Raw genomic sequence first — 26,042 nt, 5'->3', positions numbered from 1 at the left:
CCCTGAGGTATGTGCTTAGGTAAGAGAAAAATAGAATGAGATTATTCTAATTTTTTTTGTTTTAAAATTGTACAGATGATTGTTGAATAGGAAAAATAATGATAAAAGCATTATCTTAGGAAAATTAACTTGGTGGCAGTTTTTAAGTGATTTTAAAAGATATCAGGCACTTCTGAAATTGGAATTCTAGTAGGAGTGTTACTCTGTAGTGTGAAGCTTGAGTTGATGAGAGAGTGAACAGAGTTCTGGCATTTGGATCAGAGGCAACACCTGTAAGAAAAGTAAATGAAAATCTAAATTCGATTTGTTTCTCCACTCTATATCCAGTGCCTAATAAAATACCTGGGACATAGTTAAAGCTTACTTAATTTTTTAAAAATTAAAATCCAGGTACAGAAACTTATTTCCACAAAGGAAAACTAGGGAAAATAGAAACTATCCTATCCTGCTAGTGAAGGCAGTCATGTAGCCGATCTATTACCCAGATTAAAGACTAGTTCAGAAAGACACATTTTTTTATTCAAAAATAGACCATATAATCCAAAGTATGTATCACATTAACTGATTAATAAAGATAATAAATCAAATAGATCTGTGATCGGCTTTACTTTTGTGTTGTTAAGCATATTCTAGAAAGCTGAAACTAGTTCACCATATCCCTAGGTATTCAAGATTAACTACTACTAAACATATTTCTAAGGAACATACAAAAATAATGTATAATACATATTATAATAAAACTATCAGAACAACTATTTCCAAAATCATATATATATCACTCCCAGGAGATTTGCAGTTGCCATTAAACAGTTTGCTGGGGCTAGGGAGGAGAGAAGTTACATGCCTGAGGCTCTATTCCCACTTCAGAGGCTGATGGCAGCCATTTGCCTATGAAGGCAAAACACCATCACCCAAATTATTGTAGCTGTCTCAGTCATGGCTCAGCTCCAGAACTCTTCTCCAGAACAAGTAAGACCCAGGACATTCTCACCAAGCATGAGTTTGGGAGGTTGGGCCTGGCATGCAATTTGTCACATGCTGATATTATCTGCAGATAAAAGATCTTGCTGCACATGGAGATATAGATAAGTACATCTAAGGCAAAGCTGGAGTTGAGAAACAAATGTCCCAAGGAAGCATTTTATCAAAGAGCCCAAGCTGATGGGCATAGGTGTTGGATGGTACACAGAAGGGAAATGGGGTAAGAAGGGCATAGTGGAAATTCAGAACAGAGTCTCCCTTTGGTACCAGTTTGATAAATGCCACACACACACACTAAAAAAAAAAAAAAAAAAAAAAAAATCACAAAATGAAGTAACTGAAATTCCTGAATGCTGCCCAGAGCATGGCAATAGACAATTCTCAGCCTTGCAGTAGAGACTGTTGAGGTTGGGGAGGACTTTGCACAGGAAGCAGGTTGCTGCCTCAGTCCAGGCTCTCAGAGCAGAGCTACAGTTCCCATGGAAGGGTCTTAGGGAGACCAGTATAGGCCTTTCACCTATGGAGACCCAGAAATTGGATCCTCATCAATTAAAAATTTGTATGCTTAGAAATTAGATATAGGAACAACATTTCTGAAATCTGAACCACATCATCTGGGACATGAACTATGTTATCCAAATAGTGACACTGTGAGAAGATGATCTATGACCCAGGGAACAACTTGAAACCCGGAAGACAGCAATGGAACACAGTGTCCTGAGTCAAATTTTCAACAAAGCGAAGCTGGGGCAGAGCTAGAAAATATAGTTTCAGGGTGCAAATAGCACTTCTTGGACCATGTTAATAGGGAGGGGAACGGAATTCTCAGCCACAATATATAGAAGATTGAGTAGGATAAGTACTTTGCGGTTCATACTAGTCTAGGCAAAGGCAGGAAGATCCTACAAAAAGGTAACAATTGGCCCTAACTTTAGGGAATTTGGAAGCTCAGAGTCAGGAGTGAAACTGAGACCTGATTAATGACGCTAAAAAAAAAAAAAAATCCATTTTAAAAGCACATTTTCTCCTTTATAAGTCCATTTGACTGCCCAAGTAAAGTAATAACTGCCCATTTTAACAAATTACAGCTCAGTTCTTCCTCCTTCAGATTGGCAGTGTAGGCTCTTTAAATCTCTGTGCGGAACTGAAGTGCAGTTCCAGACATTTCCTTCTTGTAAATGGCATCAAATTTCTCATTTTGGGCCACTGTGAAGTAATTCTTCCAGTCACCTGTAGTCCCTAAAAATAAATAAGAAAACATGAAGGAGTAATATATTTCCAGTATGAGGGGAAAACTAATGTCTACTAAAAGAAAAGGTTAGAAAAGAAAGACTTTCCTTGTATTTGAATACTTTAAAATGTCAGTTCTCTTTTATCGGTAATTCCTTCCATCTAAAAAGGTGGCTTATAACTAAATAGAACCTGAATTTTTTTGAAGTATAATTGACATCCAATATTAGACTCATTTCAGCGTACAATATAGTGGTTCGACATTTCTATCCATTAAGAAATGATCAACATGATAAATGAAGTTATCATGTTATTACAATATAATTCACATTCCCTATGTTGTACTCTGCATCCCTGTCACTTATTTATTTCATAACCAGAAGTTTGTTCCTCTTAATCCCTTCATTTATTTCTCCTATTTCCCCACTCCCCTCCCCTCTGGCAACCATCAGTTTGTTCTTTTATTTATGAATCTGTGTCTGCTTTGTTTTGTTTAATATTTTTTTTTAATTTCACAATAAGTGAAATTGTACGGTATTTCTTTCTCTGTCTGACTTGTTGCACTTAGCATAATACCTTCTAGGTCCGTCCATGTTGTTGCAAATGGCAAGATTTTATTTTATTTTTTATGGCAAGTAGAATTCCATTGTATGTATAAACCACATCTCCTTTACCCCTTCCTCTATTGCTGAACACTTACATTGCTTCTATATCTTAGCTATTGTAAATAATGGTGAAATGAACATAGGGGAACATATATCTTCTCAAATATATGGTGGTTATATTTTTAATTTTATTTTTAATTTTAACCTCCACACTGTTTTCTGCAGTGGCTACAATTTACATCCCAACAACAGTATACAAGGTGTTCCCTTTTTTCCACATCCTCGTCAGCACTTGTTATTTCTTGTCTTTTTGATACTAGCCATTCCAACAGGTGTAAGGTGGATATCTCATTGTGGTTTTGATTGACTTTTAAAGATACATTCTGAAAATGATTAATTTTCTTGTCAAAATTTACAGGCTGTACAATAGTTTCCTGAACGAGATTCTTTTAGTGTTTCTGTTTGTCATGGGTCATGAGGTTACTACTGGGCATTGGATCAATGGTCAGGGCAGATTTTATCTCATGAATTAGTTTTGGAAACTATACAAAGGACTGGTCATCAGCAAAAACAATCCATGTACTAGAAAGTTGATAAGTATAATTTCCCATGAATTTATAAATGAAGATGGGATGACACCTGGAGGATCCCTGCTTTCCCTGAGTTCATTAGACTTATACTGTATTTGAAGTTTAGATGAAAAGAATAGCATTTAAAATCAAATATATAACATCTCGGAACCATTTTTACAAAACTTTTGGGATACAAATTTACATATATTTCTTATACTTGGATGCTTATAAATATTTATTTGGAAAATAAATTAATTTTTAAAAATTTTTAAAAGTTTAACGTTTTTGAGAGACAGAGAAAGAGCATGAGCAGGGGAGGGGTAGAGACAGAGGGGGTCACATATTCCGAAGCAGGCTCCAGGCTCCAAGCTGTCAGCACAGAGCCTGACACTGGCTTGAACTCACAAACTGTGAGATCATGACCTGAGCTGGAGTCAGACGCTTAATCGACTGAGTCACCCAGGCGCCCCCCAAAATAAATAAATTTTTAATGTACTACAAATGTGTTTGGAGATAAACATCTACTTTTGCTATTTATAAAATATGAAGTATGTCCTATTGAATTGCAAGCTACATTAACTCATGATGACTTGATGAAGATTTCAAATCCTTTTATTGAAAAACATCCCCGTAAACAAGGTTTTTCCCTGGTTATTATACTTTGTGTTCTATGTTCACTCACTATGCTCTCTAGGGTTAAGAGCTCTTTGAAATGCAAGAGTAATGTATATTTGGAACAGTACATCTGTAAAGATGCCATTAAAAATAAAAAGCACGGATTAAACAATAAAGAGTTATATATAAAGTATTCCAATGATCTTGTATTTTGAGTATTAATTATATAATATACATAAACACATTTGCTTCACAAGAGTAAGGGAAGTATAAATTTTTTTGACAACATAAATGCTGGTCGAAGCCCAGATTTTTCTGTTTTATTGCGATTTGGGACATAAGTATGAACATTGTAGATCATCTATCCTCTCCATACTACTTTTACTATTGTGTAACTAAATTATGACCTTGACTTAGACAACATGGCATCCTTCAAGACTGAGTGCGCCTGGCCCTTTGTTTATACATCAATCTGAACCCTGTTTAACATCCATTTACATGCATGCCTCTTGCATGCATTATAAGCCTCTTAAAGCAGATGCATGTGTCATTCATCCAACCATGTTCTAGAGAATACATGCTGCATTCAGGTGTTCACGAAGAGTGTTTCCTATACGCAAATGAATGAATAAATAAGGATTCTTTATTTGTCTCTTGAGTGCATGAATGAATAAGTGGATAAACTATACTCAAATGAATGAATAAATAAGGATTCTTTATTTGTCTCTTGAGTGCATGAATGAATAAGTGGATAAACTATACGCAAATGAATGAATAAATAAGGATTCTTTATTTGTCTCTTGAGTGCATGAATGAATAAGTGGATAAACTATTTAGACTAATAAGACTTGTTACTTTTTAATGTATTATTTATGGTCAGAAAAAACATTCCAAATGTTTACATGTCATTTACCATAATCCTCCCCCAAAATTTATGACACAGAGCTTGTTACTTTCTCCATATTTTCAGTGATGTAGCCAGACCTTTGGCAGATTGATTCAATGTATTCAAAGTCATAGATTCAGGGAGTGGAATAACCTGGATAAACACCAGATCAATCCGCCCTCAAAGAATATGTTTTTTTTTACCACTTCCAGAGAAGATGTAAAGACTGACTCTCCCATTAGACCAGCATGCACTCTTTTCTGTTTGAAGTTGGAGACACATAGAATCCAGTTATGGAACTTATTTCATTTACCTCAATACCCTAACGAGATATCATGAGGTGGTACCAATTTTCATATGGCTGGGAATAAAACTCTCTTGGAAGTTACATTCAGATAATCCGACAAAATGACAATTTGCCTTATTTAGTAAAGGAGCATTTTTTTTCAGATTTTTTTTTCCTTTCTGCCAGCAAAATGTGTGTATGTGTGCATGAGTCTTTGTTTAGACACCACTTACAATGAAAACTTTACTTTCTAGAGGTTAGGTTTGAAAAGTTAAATGTAATAAGAAATAATAAGAAATAATTTGAAATAAGAAATAATTTGAAAACACCAACACTATTTGCTATTTTAATAACTAATAGAGAAAAATGTTTTAGAAAACAATTTAACCATAAGTCTTTGAAAATCAAGGGTTTTCAGCCACATATTCATATGCACAGTACATTTTAGGGTTGTGTTTACTTCCTAGCACACTAACTGTAATTTTACCCCTTTCCCTCCCACTTCAATAAAGAATATTGAAAATAGAAGGTGACGTTATTAGGTGGATAACTTCTCAAATTTGTTTGTTAATAATTTGTTAAATGCATTATTTTTATCACTAATAAAACATCTTTTGACACAAATCCTGTACAAGAAGCCACAAGCTAAAAGATTTGCTTCATTGGAATCAATAGTGAATGCCATATTCCTCTCTTGTCATCTTTTTAATTTAAATTTAGATTCCATGTTTCCTATAATTCAGCTGGTATTTTTAGGGAACAGAATCTTCCCATAGGGTAAAAACAAAGTCCTTTCTCCTGGTGGATCCTTAACAAAGTGACCTCCGTTTTCTAAGTGATATGGGGTAGATGGTTCTGTATTGAGTCACGTTAACCAATTACTGAGGAAGAGAGGGAGGCCTATGCCTATTTAGGTAAAGATTCAAGATTTAAGAATACAAATTTTGGAATGACTCACATGAGAACTGACAAAACTAGTCCCATTTAGTAGCAGAGTAAATAGGAGAAGAAATACACATCAAATACCCAAGGTATTCAGATAACAGGTTTATAAGCATTATTTCCTCTGGTAATTTCTAATCTAGTTCAGCAACTTTTTGTGGCAGGTATTTTTAATGTCCTTATATTACAGATAAAGAAATTGGTGCCCAAACTGGCTAAGTAACTTGTTAGAGATCACAAAGTTAATCCTCATTTCAGAGTAATTCATAAGAAAGTGAAAAGGGAAATTCAATTCAGCAAAATACTTACCCTTACGCATAAAAGAGGATTTGCTGTGATCCATCACGGTACTTGGTATATGTGTGTAATTCACCAGAGGGTTGTCTTTCATCATTTCAAATGAGGTGTGATGGATGATCTTATCCAAGACCTCATCATTCAAATTCTTCTCTAGAAATCTCATAATCTTCTTGACTTCCTGCTTTGGATTCTATCAGTGGGTAAAGAGAGACATACCCAAGAAAATGGTTAACACATCATTAACATAATGTGAAAACTGTAATATTTATAATTTGTTTTCTTAAGTCTTGGTTCTGAATATTCAATCCACATTTTGTTGGGTCATCAATGCTTTTTAAAATTAATCATGAAAATGAAAAAATCAATAGTTTATGTTTGGGAAAAATAGGCTAGAAATATTTTGTTTATTCTAAATTTCATATTATATTAGTTTATATCAAAAGTAAAATAAGAACAAAGCTTGGCTAAATAGTAACAATATATGGAGGAAAAAAAGCAGCTATTTTAAGTCAAGTTGTAATCAGATTTGAACAGTGAAAGTTTAGGGACTCAGTATTATTTTTTTATTCTTCCTGCCTTTATTTATTTATTATTAATCGAAATTCCTTTCCTGTTTTTATTTTTATTTAAAAAAAATTTTAAATGTTTATTTATTTTTGAGAGAGAGAGTGAGCTGGGGAGGGGCAGAGAGAAAGGGAGACAGAATCTGAAGCAGGCTACAGGCTGTGAGCTGTCAGCGCAGAGCCTGACAGGGGGCTCGAACCCACAAAATGTGAGATCATGACCTGAGCCGAAGTCCGACTCTTAACTGAGCCTCCCAGACACCCCATCCTTTCTTGTTTTTAATAACAATATTTAAAAACAAAAATAATAAATTCATGAACAACTTCAAGTATGTTTGCCTTAGAGTCTTTATACCTTCAACCTTGCTTGGATATAAATTATCAAAAATAAACTCCCATGAAAGCGCAAAGATATCAAAACTTAAGTTATTCATGAATAATTGAGGATAAAAAGAACAAAATTTGATAAACGGATCACTTTCCGGATTCTAATGACATAAACTTAATATTTGTAAATTTAAGGAAGCTAAACTAAACCCTATATGGGTATGTCTAGAAATACTTTGAGAAGGTGATAGCTAAGCTGAGTTGAAAAAGGGAGTCAGAATTTACCATGATATGTGGTCTGGTGAGGTGTTGGAGAGTGCATTTCCAGTAGAGAAAACAGTCAAAACTTTTGGGGGTATAGGGTCTCATAATATGTTGAAGGAAGAAAAAAAAAGGAAAGAGGTTGAAGTTTGGTCTGAGTTGTTCATAGGAGTGAGAGAGGGTTTTAAAACTGGAAAGATAAATTGGGGTAAAACTGAGAAAGTCCTTGGATGTCCTGCTGAAGGATTTGTACTTTATCTCTTACGCAGGGAAGCAACAGCATTTAATAATATGTCATTAACTGTATGTGTGTTCATGCACACACATACGTACATTTTGGCAGGGAGTTCCCTACAAGGGAAGGTCTGGCAATGTTTTATATGTCAGACAATGAGAGCAGAAAGAGATGACTAATTAAGGGATGCTTGGAAGAAGTAAAAGGTCAGAAATGATGATAATGGAAACAGGGCCAAAAGAAAAGTTAATCGTGGTGCTAAGAAAACCACAGATGGACAGACAATTAGAAAACAGTTTCTATAAGGGATTCAAAGTGTTTGGAGAATAATCTGGCCACTGCCTAAATATCAATGAGCATGTTAGTTTATAGCGCAGTACAAGTGAAAGTGGGTGCTGGCTCCTACAGAATCTCCTTCTGCTGTATTACTCTTTCACCTCATTGGTTAAGAATTTATGCAGATGCTCATAAACCTGATGTAAATTACTGGACCTCTCTCTGAATTTTATTACAGATATGCAATTATAATTTTGTTCTATTGTTGATAGAATAAACTTCTTCATATAACATTGTCTAAAAATGACTGGTATGACAGGAGAAAAAGATCATCTATTAGTACTATGATTGTAGCACGTTTGAGTGGAATTAAGAATATGCTTATATTCATATAAGATATAAGATATGCTTATAAAGCTGATTGGGTCGGACCATAAATCAGTATGAACAAGTGGGTTTGAATAACACATTTTAGCTAAATAAGGAGATACATGGTTGACACAAAAATGTCATGTAGAGGACAACATGCTGTCAGACTCAGAATTTGGATACCAGCCCGGCCCAGAAAATGTACTTCCCCATCCCTATGGAGAAAAAGGACTATATTCAGAAGCTAAAATTGATCCTTTCATAAAGTTATTAAGGGCTACGCTGGGTCTAGGAAGTGAAGAAAGAACAGAAGGACAATTTTGTCTCTTATGAATTCATGACTTAACTCTGGCTAATCAAACATTCATGGGATAGTGTCACTTTTTAAAAGTGTTTTCATAAGACCACTTCAGTTTCACAGCTGCATATTACCAGCAAATTGAAATAAATTGCCTCAAGCCCTGTGTAAGTGGACAATAGTAAAGCTTACTCCATGAATTCTCTATGGGCTGCAAACAGATGTGATGGAAGATGGGAGCCTGGGCAGAGCAGAAAAATTCAAAGGACTCTTTTGGTTAAAATGTGAGAAGTACCCTGAGGCATTTTCAGAAATACTTGGATCAAGGGAAATTTTACATGGGGCAGGATTTCTGTTATAACAAGTAAAATTGGTGTCTCTAAAAAGCTTGTTATCACTGCTCATTCATTTATTTATTCATTCAAATAATCAATTATCCATACAAGTTATCCTATGAGTCCCTCTGTATATGTAAGGTGCTATATTATGTACTGTGAATGCAGCCATGAAAATGATAGATATTGTACCTTCCATTATGAATCTGAGAGGCTAAAATGTATCCTCATTTTATGTCCAGGCTTTTTCAAATAGAGAGACTTGGTTTCCACATATTTCTCAGGTGTGTGTGTGTGTGTGTGTGTGTGTGTGTGTGTGTGTTTGCCTAATTTAAGTAAAATAGTCTCAGAATAGGGCTGGAACTATGCAGTATTTGAAGTAATAGTAGTTCATACAGGAGACTACATGAATGCTTATGAGTCTCCAAACTAAGAGGGATATAGTAAGAGAGTAAAGGAGAGGGGTACATTTCAGAGTTATAATAGATAGGTCATATGAACCAATGAGATGCTCACAATAGAGTGGAACCATATCCACTATATGAAAGCCAATGAAGACAATATATTTCAAACCTGAAAATTAATGGACAAATGACATCGTTAACCAAAGACAGAATAAAAGGAGAAAAGGCTTACACGTTGGAGAGAGAGAGGAGCAAAATGAGTTTAGTTTTGAATGTGCTAAATTTGAGGGTCATTTTAATTAAAGCATGCATCTGAATTAGGGTGGAAGTTAAAATGGGGTTTGGGGGGTCATTAGCACATAAATAGTTTTGGCAACAGTGGGCATGGGTATGATCACCAAAATGTAGCAAGCAGCTTAAAAAACAAAACAAAACAAAATTAAGTGATAGAGATCCACAGGAAAACCAGAAGAGTATGATAACTTGTTAAATGTAGGAAAGAATTTCAAAAAGAAAAGGTGCTCAAAATAAACACAATGATGAAAAAGTATGAGAAGATAAAAATGTCATGGATTCACCACTAGAAGTCACTAATGATCTTAGAAAGATTTGAGTAAGCAGGCATGGAGAAGAGGCAAAATAACCATAACATTTTTTTAGTCCATAGATTAAGTTGAAAATATATATTACCCCTTGGCCCCAACCCTTTGGATGTAGTGGGGGAATTATCCAGAATGAATTTCTATTTACCTCTTTCATATCTTCATAGTGCAAGAAAAGTATTGGGTGTTCTTCCTTTTTCTTCCACCAGCTCTTAACATGATTAAACCAGGAACCATAGGCCACTAATACCAGAAAAAAGTCTATTACCACAAGCATTCATCAAATTAAAGATTTGTTTCTAAACAATAAGCCAAATTGTACAAATGTTTTGTGGAATTTAGTGAATATATAAGGCCAATTAAAAAAATAAATAATTATGAATGTACAATTAGATTTTAAAAATAGAAAGTACAAAGTAAATGTAAATTTCAAATGAAAGTGCTTTGAGCTCCAGTGGGTTTTACTTAGCCTCGGGTGGAAGAAAACTATCCAACTAAGTACTCATATTAATTATTTGTCTAAGTACTATTTATGTATAACATCTAACTAAAGATATGGGCATGTTAAGCAATTTCTATCATAAGCAGGAAATGAGAATGGATTTCTAACAACTGAAAACACATTGGAGAAAATTTTCATCAAGCCAATGTAAAACACCAAATCTATTTATTGATGTCATAGTGTGATATTAGATATAGTTGATCTAAGTTTTTTAAATGCTATTTAAATATACTTGTTACTGACTTTGAAAAGTGTTTTGATAAGAAAAGCCATACCAGTAATATTAGTATTATTAAAAATAAAAAAAATTACGTATTAATTTCAAGCCCAAGCCTACCTACCATTTCCAGTCATGAACTTCTCCAGGTATTCTTGCCAAGTGCCCGGGACAGGTTGCAAATTATTCATTAAGTCAAAATGGTAATATGAAACTGCAACGTCCTTGGCATTTCGAGCCATATAAATCATCTGTGGGAAAAAAAAAGGAAGGAAACCACATGGATTTGAAATCCATGGAAATTAATAACAGGAAAACACTAGGGCAAATTAATGAAACAAAAAGCTGGTCTTTTTAAAAATCACAAAATTAATGAACATCTAGCAAGGCTAATAAAAAAGAGAAGACACAACTAATATTAAGGAAAAAAACAGGCCGTATCACAACAAATCTTACAGCCATTAAAATTATAAGAGTATGAAAAGATGTTACACATCATATGTCATCAGGGAAATGAAAATTAAAGTGACAATGAGATATCACTCCATACTTATTAGAATGACGAATATCCAGAAAGCTGACACCAAATCCCGATGAGGATGTGGAGTCAGTGACAGGAATTCTCATTCATTGCTGGTGGGATTGAAAAATGGTACCGCTTCTTTGGAAGACACTTCGGCAGTTTCTTATAAAGCTAAACAATACTCTTACCTGCAAGCCAGCAATTGCACTACATGGTATCTACCCAAAGTTGAAAAATAAGGCCCACACAAAAACCTGCAAGTGGATACACAGAGCAGCTGTATTCATAATTACCAAAATGTGGAAGGAACCAAGATGTCTTTTAGTAGGTGAATGAGCGAACTGGAGTATATCCAGACGATGGAATATTATTTGGCACTAAAATGAAATGAGCTATCAAGCCATAAAAAGATATGGAAGAACCTTAAATGCATATTACTAAGTGAAAGAATACAATGTGGAAAAGCTACAAACTGTATGATTCTGACTATATGACATTTTAGAAAAGGTAAAACCATGGAGGCAATAAAAAAGATCAGTTGTTGCCAGGTTGGGAGGAGAAGGGGATGAACAGGTGGTGTATGGAAGGTTTTTAGGGCAGTGAAACTACCCCATATGGTACTATAATGGTATATATATGTATGTCATTATACCTTTGTCCCAATCCATAGAATGTACAACACCAAGAGTGAACCCTAATGTAAACTATGAACTTTAGGTGATAATGATGCGTCAATGTAGGTTCATCAGTTGTAACAAATGTCCCACTCTGGTGGGAGCTGTTGAAACTAGGTAGCTATGCATGTGTAGGGGCAAGGGATGTATGGGAAGTCTCTTTCCCTTCCACTCAATTTTGCTGTGAACCTACAATTGCTCTAAAAATAAAGTAGCTATAAAAACACAGTCTGTTCAAAGAAAGAATAAGAAGAGAATTATAAAACACTTTTCATTACAAAACTCAACAACTTAGAATTCCTCACACATCACAAACCAGTAAAAATCAGTGAGGTTGAAATAGATAATCAGAATAGCTCCCACAATTATTGAAGAAATTGAATTTCAAATTTAAAACTTCCCCAGAATCAAATATTCAGGCACAAATGTTTTACTGGAGAATTTTACCAAATAATCAAATAAGAACTGACATCTTTATGTTGAGTTTTGGGAGTAGGCCAGAACATCTAGAGACCGCTGGGGAATAACAGTAGCAATACTGTCCTGAGATGGGGATCCTGTTGCTACCTGCCTTTGGCAAACTTGAACACATAGGTTTAGATTGAAATATATGTATTTTTTCTTTAACCACTTTCTTATATAGCTCAGTTCTCATAGTGACAAACAAAACATTTGAGCAATCACTATTTGTGTGATTAAAGCAATAAGGTCACATTAAATAATTGACTTGCAGGGGAACCTGGGAGGCTCAGTCAGTTAAGTGACTGACTCTTGGTTTTGACTCAAGTCATGATCTCACAGTTTCGTGAGTTTGAGCCTCACATCAGGCTCTGTGCTGATAGCATGGAGCCTACATGGGATTCTCTCTCTCCCTCTCTCTCTCTCTCTCTTTTTTTTTTTAAATGTTTTATTTATTCTAGAGAGAGAGACAGAGAAACAGAGCATGAGTGGGAGAAGGCCAGAGAGAGAGAGGGACACAGAATCAGAAGTAGGCTCCAGGCTCTGAGCTGTCAGCACAGAGCCCGACGTGGGGCTCGAACTCACAATCCGTGAGATCGTGACCTGAGCCAAAGTCGGACGCTCAACCAACTGAGCCACCCAGGCGCCCCAACTCTCCCTCTCCCTCTTTCCCTCCCCCACTCACACCATCTCTGTCTCTCTCAAGAATAAATAAATACATTAATTAATTAATTAATTAAAAAATTTTGGCTTGCAATGTGGCATATACCTTGCAGTTGTTCTCCCAGAAAGACTTAGGAAGGAGATCAATTGGTAGATGTGTCTTCACAAGCCGGGGTGAGGGATTCTTCTCTAATTGTTCTATTCCTGGGAAAATTTAGTTTGGTATAGAGATATATTAAAGTCTTCAAGGAGCCTGCATTTCCTGATTTTCTACAACCTGTTAAAATATTTTTGAGCAGTATATAATGCTGCTAGATTTTAAACCAATCACAGATTTTATTTATCTGGATTCTAAGAGGCAATATTGCATCATGGTTAAAGGCATAGTTCTGAGGTGTTGGAATCCTAAGTCTGTCACTGAACTCATCTTGAGACATTTGAAAGTATGTTAGTCTCTATGTTTCATTTTCTCCACCTCCAAAACGAGGGGTAATAGTATTGGATTTAGCAATTTGGAATTTTATCATACCTTGCATTATTATAAATAATTACAAAAATATTTTCTGTATCTCAAAGAGATATCAATAACTAGTAATTCTCACATCAGCTATTATGGTTTAGACAATGTTATTTCTGTAGAGCATCTGCTGTTGCACCTACCTTTTTATTATTTCCTTTATGTGTCATACGTATATATATGCAAAATGAAAATGTTGTGTAATTTTTAGGTGTTAGCTGGACTCACTAAAGTCATACAACTAATATGTGGGAAACCTGGCTTCAAGTCTTTGTATAAGGGATATGTGAATTTCCCTGAGATGGAAAATATCCATTTATTTTGTATATTCAGAGCTAGGAAGATCCCAGCACCCTGTATCTCACTACTTAAGTTACTTTGGTCAGTCTGAAGTCACTTCTGGGGTAAAGGCACACTCAGAGAATTCCTGACATAGACTAGGAAAGGCTGGGCCTATACTTTTAACTTACTATTCTTTTAATGCACTCAGTGGCTTTACCATATCCTAGATATATCTGTTAATGATGCTATTTCCTGTTCAGTCACCAACACTTAAAATCTCAATTATTGTTGTCTCCTCCTTCAGGTTTCATACCCAATAAAAAAGTCCTTTGCATTTTTTCACAATATTACTTATACCCAGTCTAACCTCTAGATTACCTGTTAATCCTACATTATCTTCCCACCTTTTGCATACAAGGCACACCTGCTCAAAATTGCAGCTGACTTACTCATTCAAAACAATCTTATGCTTCAGTTGTTTACAAAAAGTTATTACATATGCTAAAAAGCCACTGCATCTCTATTAAAACATCCTTTTAAAATGTTCTGTGTGAGGTTTATTTTTGTTTCATAGTTTATTACTTGTCTATTTATTTATTGTCAGTTCCCATGCCTCTTCCTCATTCCCACCCCAAACATACACACTCTAATGGAGATCCCACAAGAGCAGAGATCTAGCTTGCTTTGTTTACCAATGAATGTTCTGTAGAGAAAAATGTATAGCACATAGTTGTATTAGGAAGAATCTCTTAATTTTAATGTGGATAGGGTTGGCCAACTTAGGAAACAAAGATCAAGAATCTTAGTTAAATTTGAATTTCATGTAAACAACAGACATCTTTTAGTGTAAGTATCCTCCGTCTAATATTTGGGATATACTTATGCTAAATAAAAGAGTTATTTATCTGAATTTCAGATTAAATTTGGTATCTTGAATTTTATCTGGAAACATTAGTTATACACCTACAAAATTCACTAAGTATTTCATTATGCTAATACTGACCTGATAGTGACAGTCACCTTACAAAGCATATAGAATGAGAAATCATAATCTTCCATAACTCATTATTCCTCAATGCCCATGACATGAACTCTTACGTTTGTTTCTCTTATGAAGTTTTTCCCATAGCTGTTGTTCCTTTTCACTCCCTAACTTCCTTAAAAGATTTCTCAACCTCTAGGTTGTAATTGTTTTACCACGTAAGGTCCTTCAAATGAACCCTTTATTGCACAAATGTGAAGGTGGGGAATATGTAATGACATTACACATATTCATATTCAGGCTCCAGAGCCCATTGGGTGTCATTTTACCCTCTATTACCTGCTGAACCTCACCTACTCACTCTCTGGTGATGCTACAAAGCCTCACTCCCTACTCTTAACCCCCATCTGCCATTAGTCATACCTGAGTCTCCCACCCTGATTATTCTGATTCTATTGCTTTTACATTTCATGCTTCTTTATGGCTTTGGAGTCTGATCTCACTCTTGAACTCACTTTGTTTGCTTATCCCAGAATAACTCTTTTAGCACCAAGATTCAGCATTTGCTCTGACTTCAGGCAACCACACAGAAGGAATGACACCTTCTCTATTGGTTCTTCTCTGCTTGTGAAAGTAACTAACTCTGGTAGGACAGAGAATTTGGATTCTGCTCTTTAAACTGATATAAACATTCACCACCATACTTCGGTCTTTCTACCCCAGGTTTCCAGCAGCATTGGAGAGCTGGGTCTCACTTCTTAAGCCCTTCTCACTTGCCCACAAGACATCATACTCCTGATCCTCTCTTAGATCACTGAGCATTTCTTGAAAACTGCAAGCCCTTCTTTCCCCCTTTCATTGTTGTTGTTTAATCCCTGGACTGTACCAAGGTCTTTTCTGCATCTAGGACTTCATACCTACTATTTCATCACCTGAAATGTGTTTTCTCCAACTATGTGCATGACTTTATGTCTCATTTCAAAGTAGAGTTCCCTAAATATCTGAGCTAAAATAAACTCTCTTTTATAGAGCCCTATTCTTTGGATACATGAGCCTAATAATATTCACATATTATTATTTACTTTTTTAATAACAGTATTACTATAAACTCCTTGGGAACAGGGCATTGAATTTACTAATCATTTTATAGCCCATAGCACAGTGCATAATTCTTTAGAAGCACTCAAAAAATATTTGCAGAATGAAAATGAATTGTATTAATAATAAATTTTGTGTTTGAGAGGCATTGGTACTTTACTTATTTAACTACAGCAATATCCTAAGTTATGAGCTTATTAATACAATCTATAAGATTCTATACAACAAAAGTATAAAAAAGATAAGGAACATTTTTTATGTTATCAACCAAATTTTTAGTTGTTTTCTACAACAAAATTCTTTCATCTTAGGCTATCATACCTGGATATGCAATGTATTAAACTATAGTTTCTCTATATGTATTGGTGATTGTACTGCTTGCAAACTTCCATTTTATGGCACCAAATTGACTCCATTTTCTTTGAATGGAAATTGCAAATATAATAATTAATGTGTTGTATAAATAATACTACCAAAATATAATTCCCAGCTGGTTTAAAATTACCTGAAGTTCTTAGTCCAGGGACGGCCATTTCCAACATTGGAACTTTAACTGTTATAAAATCCCGCTTACACTTTTCAACATCTCCATTATTTACAACCATGTCCACAATTTCACTAACCCAAGTGGTACCTGCGTTGAAAGGCAACATTTTGTATAACTGTTATTGAATCTGGAGGGAAAAAGCACCTACAGGGAGTTTGCCATCTTAATGCATTCTATTAGAAACTTAATTCTTCTTTCTGTGCCCCAAATGCTCATCCAAAATATACTCAAAGTCGATGGCCAGACTGACTGACAGGAATAATAATTTTATTTAGGATGATAATGATTTCATTCATTTATTTTTTAAGGTTTATTTACTTTGAGAGAGAGAGAGAGAGAGAGAGAGAGAGAGAGTACAAGCAGGGGAGGGGCAGAGAGAGAGGGAGAGAGAATCCCAAGCAGTCTCTGCACTGTCAGCATGGAGCCTGATGCAGGGTTCAAACCCACAAACCACAAGATCATGACCTGAGTCAAAACCAAGAGTTGACGTTTAACTGACTGAACCACCCAGACACCTTTAGGATGATAATGATTTTGTAGAGAAGCCGATTTTCAGGAAACAAAGGCTAAAGTCAGATATGTATTTGTCAGGCTATAAAACTCACCTGATTTGGGGTAAGTGGCTATCGCGATGTCATCAGGTCTGCTGTGGAACTGTTCAATCCTTTCCCAGTTGTTTGTAAATGCATAGACCATGGGACAGCCATGAATCATCTTCAGGTTTTTTCTCATGATGTCATTTGGGGAAGTCATTTTTATACCAGGTTGTACAAATTCTTAAGATACTGCTATTTTCTGACAATCCAGTCTTGGGAAAATAAAGAAGATAAAAATTAGAAGTTGAGTAACTAATGTTATTCTTAAGGCACTGTTAGTTGATACAGAGTGAAATTGGCCTTTAACACACTCAGTGTTCAGATATCTAAATACAAAGGGCATTTTTGTGGGTGTAAAGCTGTAGATTGCAAGAGCAGCAACTGGCTCAGTGACAAGCAGGACAAAGGTCTTTACTGGAAGCCTTGGAAAGGAATGAAACAGCACATCTTAGAACTGGAAATCAGATTTTACAGAAATATGCTAAGAATTATCTGGACTTAGGGCAAGATAAATCTAACACTCATCATTACACTTCAGTTGTACCTCATTTTTCCTTGTAGGAAATCCATCATCTTTGTTCTTACCTTTGTTCTTCTGTACATAACACCTCTGCTTTTTTGGTCTGCTTCTAAGATTTTCTTTTTTAATTTTTTTTTTTGAGTGTAGTTGACACACAATGTTACATTATTTGCAGGTATACAACATAATGATTCAACTTCTCTGTACTTATCTATGCTCACCACAAATGTAGCTACCAGCTATCACTGTACAATGCTATTAAAATATCATAGACTATATTCTCTATGCTGGGCCTTATATCCTTGTGACTATGATTTTCTTTTTTTCTATCACTGGTTTTGAGCGATTGAATGATGATATGCCTTAGTATGGTTATTTTCACAGGGAGTATGTGTGTGTGTGTGTGTGTATGTGTGCATGTTTTAGATTTATTGATCTTCTTGGAATTATGGGTTTACAGTCATTATTTCTCTCGTTCTTCCTTCTGAAACCTCAGGCCACGTAAAGTTATTCATAGCTCACTGATGCTTTATTCATTTTAAAAAATTCTTTTCTCTCCTCGTGTTTCATTTTATTTATCTATTTATTTTGAGAAACAGAAAGCATGAGCAGGGGAGGGGCAGAGAGAGAGGGAGAGAAAGACTCCCAAGAAGGCTCCATGCCTTCACCACAGAGTCCCATGCAAGGCTCTATCTCACAAACCATGAGATCATGACTTGAGCTGAAATCAACAGTCTGATGTTTAACTGACCGAGCCACCCAAGCACCCCTGTGTTTCATTTTAAATACCATCTATTGCTACGCCTTCATGGTCATTGACCTTTTCTTCTGCAATGTGGAGTCGACGTTAATGCCACTTATTGCTTTTTTATCTCAGACATAGTTTTCATCTCCAGAATATCATTTTGGAAATGATTATACTTTTGTTATCGCAATTTCTTGAGCATATTGAATACAGTTAAAATGATTGTTTTAAGGCCATCATTTGCTAATTCTAACATCACGGTAGTTCTAGGTAGTTTTCAACTGAATACATTTTTTATTATGGTTTCTTTTGTCTGCTTCTTTGCATGCCTTGTTTTTGTTTTGTTTTGTTTTGTTTCGTTTTGTTTTGTTTTTGGATGTCTGCTCTTATCTCCTTGTGGCCTGGGGATTCCTTCAAGGCAGTCATCTGGAAATCACAGGGCTCAATTTTTTTCCTTACTCCATCTTGCTTAGGAGCTATGATGGTTAACTTTATTGATCAACTTGAGTGTAGCATGAGATGACCAGATATTTGCTTAAATATCATTCTGAGTATTTCGGTGAGGGTGTTTTTGGATGACAATAATATTTAAATTGGTATATTGAATAAAGCAGATTGCCCTTCTTAAAGTTGAAAGCCTGAATAAAACAAAAAGACTGGCCTTCCCCCAACTAAGAGAGAATGCTTCTTGCCTGACAATCTTTGAACTGTGACATCAGCCTTTTTCCTGTCCTCACACTGGAACTAAAACATTTACTTTTCCTGAGTCTGGTAACTGACAGCTTTCAAGCTAAAACACTATCAGCTCTCCTGGTTCTTAGGCCTTCTCCAGTCTCAGACTGGAATTAAATCATCAGCTGTGCTGGATCTCCAATTTGCCAATTTATCCTGCAGATCTTGGGACTTGTCTGACTGTAAAACCTCATAAACCAATTAGGTATAATAAATCTCTCTATATGTATATGTGTGTGTGTGTGTGTGTGTGTGTGTACATATAAAAAATTCCTTAGTAAACTGTTTGATGTAACTATCCTAATCATAATCATACTAACAATACTAAATCCAAATTAGAATCTCATTGCTCTGTTAAGTCTTCAAAAAAATTTGAGGGGCGCCTGGGTGGTGCAGTCGGTTAAGCGACCGACTTCAGCCAGGTCACGATCTCGCGGTCCGTGAGTTCGAGCCCCGCGTCAGGCTCTAGGCTGATGGCTCAGAGCCTGGAGCCTGTTTCTGATTCTGTGTCTCCCTCTCTCTCTGCCCCTCCCCCGTTCATGCTCTGTCTCTCTCTGTCCCAAAAATAAATAAACGTTGAAAAAAAAAATAAAAAAATAAAAAATTTGAATCCTAGGGCAGATTATTATTATTACAAAAAGGAAGAGGAAGCCTTTTTGTTCTATTTAGGCTTTCAACTAATTGGATAAGGCACATTCACATTAGAAAGGACAATCTGCTTTATTCAGTCTACCAGTTTATCCTAATCATAATCATACTAACAATACTAAATCCAAATTAGAATCTCATTGCTCTATTAAGTCTTCAAAAAAATTTGAATCCTAGGAGCAGATTATTATTATTACAAAAAGGAAGAGGAAGCCTTTTTGTTCTATTTAGGCTTTCAACCAATTGGATAAGGCACATTCACATTAGAAAGGGCAATCTGCTTTATTCAGTCTACCAGTTTAAATGTTAGCCTCATCCAGAAATACCCTCACAGACCTAGTATAATGTTGCCCAAATATCTGGGCTCCCTGTGGCCCAATTAAGTTGACACATAAAATTGATCATCGCAGAGAGCTACTCACTAAACTTTGTTGAAGGGTTTTTTTTTTTTTAAGTATATTTATTTTGAGAGAGTGCAAGTATGTGCATGCAGGTATGGGTAAAGAGAGGGAGACAGAAAGAATCCCAAGCAGGCTCCACACTGTCAGTGCAGAACCTGATATAGGGCCAGAACTCAGGAATCGTGAGATCATGACCTGTGCCAAAGTTGGACGCTTAACTGACTGAGCCACCCAGATGCCCCTTTGCACTGAACTTTGTAAATAAAACTCTAGCTTTGCTTTTACTACTGTTTCTCATTTTACAACCCTCTCACCCCCCATCCCCACAGAATGTAAAAATCCTAGAAATGGAAGGAAATGTAAAACATAGAATTTATAGGACCCTTGGAACCTATTGTTCCACTTATTTTTGAGACTCTTGTAATAAAAAAATAATACATAGTATATATTACACATGAATAGAGTTTGAATTAACAATCTGAATTATATAGTATCTTAGAAGAACTCTTATTGTCACTAGCAAAATAACTATAACTAGACTTCAAAGATTGCCAACTAGAGGTTCTTAAATGGATTGATATATACATATATATATATATATATATATAATTTTTATCATGTAAATATTTTGTAAATAATTTAGTGATTCCAAAATTCCTTGAAGGAACTTTAGACAGTGATGAAGCTTTCAATATTTACTTGTATAATAGGAGCTACACACAAAATCACTAATTTAAAAGCTACCTGCTGCTTAAACTGTTATGCCTAAAATTAATTTGTATAGCAAGAAGTATGCTTTTGATTAGGAAAAACTTGTTAATACAATAGCCTGGTGTTTTAAAGGTAATTCTTTCACACATCCCTGAAAAATAGTCTAGAAGAGAGAAATCTGGACAAAGAACAGTAAAAATAATCAGGATTTTTCATCTTTATTACTGCTCATAAAGGAGCTGGGTCCTTTGGAAGCCTGAAGAACAGTATAATGATGGAAAAGCAGAGGCTTAGTATAAGTAGACACATGAATTTAAGGCAGATGAGATCCTAAGATGAGATGCCGATAAAAGCTGAGTGACCAGGGCATTTTAAGAAAACTATATTAAATATTCCATATTAATTTGTTGCCTTCTCTATGCTTCTCGATCATCTTCTATTTTGCGGTAAATATCTGGTTGCCTTAGCAGTCCATTGTTAGTGTAGGAACAGAGTCTAGTAGAAGAAATTCTCCAGCATGAATTACTGTGGAATATGTCAGCAGCCCCAAGAAGGGAACAAATAATGTTGGTCAAGAACCCAGCAGAAGCAGGAAGTAGAAAGGAGTGAAATAGATTCTATAAGCTCTGTACTTGGAGTGAAGTAGATATTGAGTGAACTGAATGAGTGAATGATTAAAGCTGCATGTCCCACTTAGAATCTTCTAAGATCTTGGGGGTAGTGATACTTCCTAATTTGGATATACAGGAATGAGTGACAGCAGAAGGCAACATAATATATTTGGATATTAGACCTGAGTTTCACATAATAAATGAAACAGTTTTCCCTAAAACGTTTTGTTCCACTAATTTATTAGCCAATTATTTCCGCCCAGATTATATAAAGGTAACTATTGATCCCAAATATCATTCGAATGCTTATATATTTTGAATTAATTGAGGAAAGTAAGTAAGGCTCTCTTTTTCTTCTTTGGTTCCACAATAGAAAATTCAGTAGCACTATAACCCCGCTACCAGCTCTTATTATGCATATAGATTATTATGGGAAAGCAAATAAATACTGAGGACACAGCACCCCCAATTTTGTACTGTCTGCTACAAATCATGTGGACAAACTCGTTCCCCACTTGGTGGGTGGTTAATGTTATTTCATACGTTTATAATATCATTCCTGGGTCCATTCATGTCTTCACTAATTCTTTTTCATTAAATCATTCATTTTGATTCATTTGTTCTATTTTTTAAAATATTTATGTAATCAATTCACAATTGTTATTCAAATACAGTTCATGTACAAGCACCATGTACTATCCACATCACCTAAGAGCTTGTTAGAACGGTAGCATCTCAGGCCTCAACATAGAATCAAATTTGTATTTCAACAAAGTTAAATTGTAATTTGTATACAAGGTAATTTGTATGCACAGTAAAATGTGTAAAGCATGACTTTAAACCACTTTTAATCTACTCTCTAACAATATAGGGTAGATATAAATGATATATCAAACCAAATTCACGTCTTCTAGAAAACAAATTGTATCGACTGTGCTACCCACCCCAATGGTGAGTCTCACTTTCATTCTGTGGAAGAGATTAAGTATCAAGTGCAGAGAGTCTGCTCAAAGACATACCACAAGTGAGTGGCAACCAGAAACAGACTTTGATTTATCTCATCCAAATGAGGATGTTCATAATTTCTAAGGAAATTTTTCTCTGACAAAGCAGACTTGCCTCTGACCAGAACCTTAAGCTATTAATGCTGCAAAAATGTTGTCAGAGAAGCATGTATATGAGTAACAAGATGAAAATAAAGCAGCTGATTCTGAATACATACTAGTCACATCTGGAAAGTGGGTGTAACCAATTCAGGAATCTAGGAGTAGTAGTCCTGAATTGCACTGCCTTTGTGTGACCCACGGATAATGATGAATTCAGAATTCCAGGGGGAGATGGATGCAGTGGGGTGAGATTGGAAGACATAACGTAACTAATGTCACTGAGCCTGATACCCTGGAAGGTGGTTTATGAATGATATTTAAAATTATAAAAATTAGTTTATAAACATCTTTTAAATCCTATCAGAAAGTGACATACAATTTTATGTGGTTATATATGATAGTCTACATGACATGACAGGTCTTCCTACTTGAGCAATAGGGAGAAAATTACAATATCTAGATTAGCTTTTAAAAAGATCAATGGTAGGGGCTCCCAGATGGCTCAGTTGGTTGAACATCTGACTCTTGATTTCAGCTCAGGTCATGATCTCAGGGTCATGGGATTGAGTCTTGCCTCGGCTCTGAGCTGGGCATGAGCCTGATAAAGATTCTCCCCTCACCCCCTTCTGTCTCTCTCTCTCTCTCTCTCTTCCTCTTGCCCTTCTCCTCTCCTCACCCATCTCTCTATCTCTCTATCTCTCTATCTCTCTCTGTCTCTCAAGAAACAAAAAAAGAGACCAATGGTAAAAAAGAGAAAAATGAAAAACAACTCCCCTCTTAGGAGAAACTAACTGAGATAATTGACATTAAAACTGAACGGTTCTTCCCACCAACAGTGCAAGAGGGTTCCCGTTTCTCCACATCCTCGCCAGCATCTATAGTCTCCTGATTTGTTCATTTTGGCCACTCTGACTGGCGTGAGGTGGTGGGAATGCAAATTGGTGCAGCCGCTCTGGAAAACAGTGTGGAGGTTCCTCAGAAAATTAAAAATAGACCTACCCTATGACCCAGCAATAGCACTGCTAGGAATTTATCCAAGGGATACCGGAGTACTGATGCATAGGGGCACTTGTACCCCAATGTTCATAGCAGCACTCTCAACAATAGCCAAATTATGGAAAGAGCCTAAATGTCCATCAACTGATGAATGGATAAAGAAATTGTGGTTTATATACACAATGGAATACTATGTGGCAATGAGAAAAAATGAAATATGGCCTTTTGTAGCAACGTGGATGGAACTGGAGAGTGTGATGCTAAGTGAAATAAGCCATACAGAGAAAGACAGATACCATATGGTTTCACTCTTATGTGGATCCTGAGAAACGTAACAGGAACCCATGGGGGAGGGGGAGGAAAAAAGAAAAAAAAAAAAAAAAAAAAAGAGGTTAGAGTGGGAGAGAGCCAAAGCATAAGAGACTGTTAAAAACTGAGAACAAACTGAGGGTTGATGGGGGGTGGGAGGGAGGAGAGGGTGGGTGATGGGTATTGAGGAGGGCACCTTTTGGGATGAGCACTGGGTGTTTTATGGAAACCAATTTGGACAATAAATTTCATATAATAAAAAAAAAAAAAAAAAAAGTAAAAAAAAAAAAAAAAAAAAACTGAACGGTTCTTTTAATGAGAAAAGAATATTTGTTTCCATTTGTTTCACCCTAATGAAATCCAACTTTATTCCCCTATGAGGCATGCAGTTTCATAAGAAGACCCCCAATCCTGGCATGCTTCAGAAAAGTCCAACTGACCCTAGAAAAAGAAATGTGATCACGGAAAGCCGGAGAGACTGTGCACAGCATCAACAACAATACTGAGCTTCCTGTGGGAAAACTGGAATTAGGCAACAGCATTTAAATTGCAACCATGTGTTCAAAATGGAAATCACTAAAGAAGCCCAATGCTTTATGGCTGCAGGACAAAAACTTCAAGACAAGAAATTTTAAAAAGCAAATTTTACCTCACACTTTAATCTCCTTTTTCAGTGTTTATTTTCAGTCAGTGGTGCTGGCACCGAAAAGAACCCTGGGAGCTGATGGTAGTCCCAGGATGGCAGGACGAGGGAAGCCTGGGGAGGCTCACTTCTGAAGCCAGGACAAAAGCAAGTTCAGGATTGGCTCTGCATATAGTAGTCAGTGACTTTACAGGCAGTTAAGATACAAAAAGTTTGAACTACACACACAGAGGCGGGCACTGCTGTTTCAACAGCTGACAGAACCAGGAAGTGCGGAGAAGGAAATGGATCAGGGTGGTGACCAGAAGTAAGCACAGTCAGATTGCCTGGATTTGAAGGTTTCCACAGGGTTTCACAGGGTCTGAGAGAAATGCCTAGGGGAAAATCTGAAGCATCAGTGTATGTAAGCCTGTTGCTCCTCTTACAACAATGTCTTCTAGCAATTTTTTAAAATGCTTATTTATTCTTGAGAGATAGAGACAGAGCATGAGCAGGGGAGGGGCAGAGAGAGACACAGAATCCAAGGCAGGCTCCAGGCTCTGGGCTGTCAGCACAGAGCCCGACGTGGGGCTTGAACCCGTGGACTGCGAGATCATGACTGAGCTGAAGTTGGACACCTAACCAGCTGAGCCACCCAGGCGCCCCATAATAATTTTGATTATGATGACAAGTCATGTGTTTGTGTGTGTGCTTCATCTAAAAGCAACGTAAGTTTACAATATCGCAGAAAGGGCAAACATATGCAAACATTTACTGACAATGAAATAATTTTGGGAAGCAGAAACAGGGTAGAACTGATGGTTTCTGTCACTCTAATTTCTACAACTTCTCAGCATTTTATTTTTATATGCTGAGTCACTATACACAAAGAAGGATTAAACAAGAAGCCATGTGTGGAGGGGAAGAAACTTTGCCCCAGAAATAGGCTCCTGTTCTCTACCCTTGTTATCTCAACCTCTCTGTAAGATTTGCTTATAGTCTGCTTGCTGTAATCAATCCTTTAGTTAAGGCCACTTAACAAGATAGATCCAGCTATAACTGCCAAGCCTTTGTCCTGGAGATTATACCTATGTAGTTCTGGGAAATCAAACAGCCTAGAAGGAAACTAGCACATTCCTTAAGACCCTCCATTTTACTTACAGATTGTTAAGGACATTTTATAATTTTTTTTCTTTTTTTCTTTTAGAAAGAGAGACAGAGAGAGAGAGAAGGTGGGGAGGGGCAGAGTGAGAGAGGGGCATTTATATTTGGCCCTAGTCATGATCGCCAAACTAGTAGAAATGATATTTTAATTTTTTACAGATATTTTGATAAACACCTGGATTCTCAAAATTTTATAATGCCAAATATGGAAGTTAAATTGGTTGGAAGTTTTAATCTGATATGTATTATTTTCCAGTTTGATTCAGCCAAATTTCTGAAAAAGACTCAACTTGCTGAGTCATATCCCAATACAATGGTATTTCAACCGAT

The 26,042-nt window shown here is 36.1% G+C and overlaps 1 protein-coding gene across 2 annotated transcripts; it reads right to left on the bottom strand.

Annotated features, from left to right (window-relative positions):
• Positions 1 to 497: 497 nt before the first annotated feature.
• LOC123595903 (sulfotransferase 1B1) lies at positions 498 to 24,769 on the bottom strand. 2 transcript variants are annotated; one of them, XM_045473836.1, is made up of 8 exons: positions 24,576 to 24,767; positions 17,157 to 17,359; positions 16,510 to 16,638; positions 13,232 to 13,329; positions 10,931 to 11,057; positions 10,236 to 10,330; positions 6,427 to 6,607; positions 498 to 2,220 (listed from the first exon to the last, which is right to left on the bottom strand). In XM_045473836.1, the coding sequence occupies exons 2-8, from the start codon at positions 17,302 to 17,304 to the stop codon at positions 2,108 to 2,110; spliced, it is 891 nt and encodes a 296-aa protein (XP_045329792.1). In that variant the 5' UTR covers positions 17,305 to 17,359; positions 24,576 to 24,767; the 3' UTR covers positions 498 to 2,107. The 2 variants fall into 2 exon arrangements, with proteins under 2 accessions (XP_045329792.1, XP_045329793.1); XM_045473837.1 differs by lacking the exon at positions 16,510 to 16,638 and having other exon boundaries at positions 24,576 to 24,769.
• Positions 24,770 to 26,042: the final 1,273 nt, after the last annotated feature.

The sequence above is a fragment of the Leopardus geoffroyi genome, chromosome B1 (assembly GCF_018350155.1).
Source record: "Leopardus geoffroyi isolate Oge1 chromosome B1, O.geoffroyi_Oge1_pat1.0, whole genome shotgun sequence".
NCBI lineage: Eukaryota > Metazoa > Chordata > Mammalia > Carnivora > Felidae > Leopardus > Leopardus geoffroyi.
Note: the sequence above shows the minus strand (reverse complement) of the source record. Positions and strands in the feature narration are given on the sequence as shown.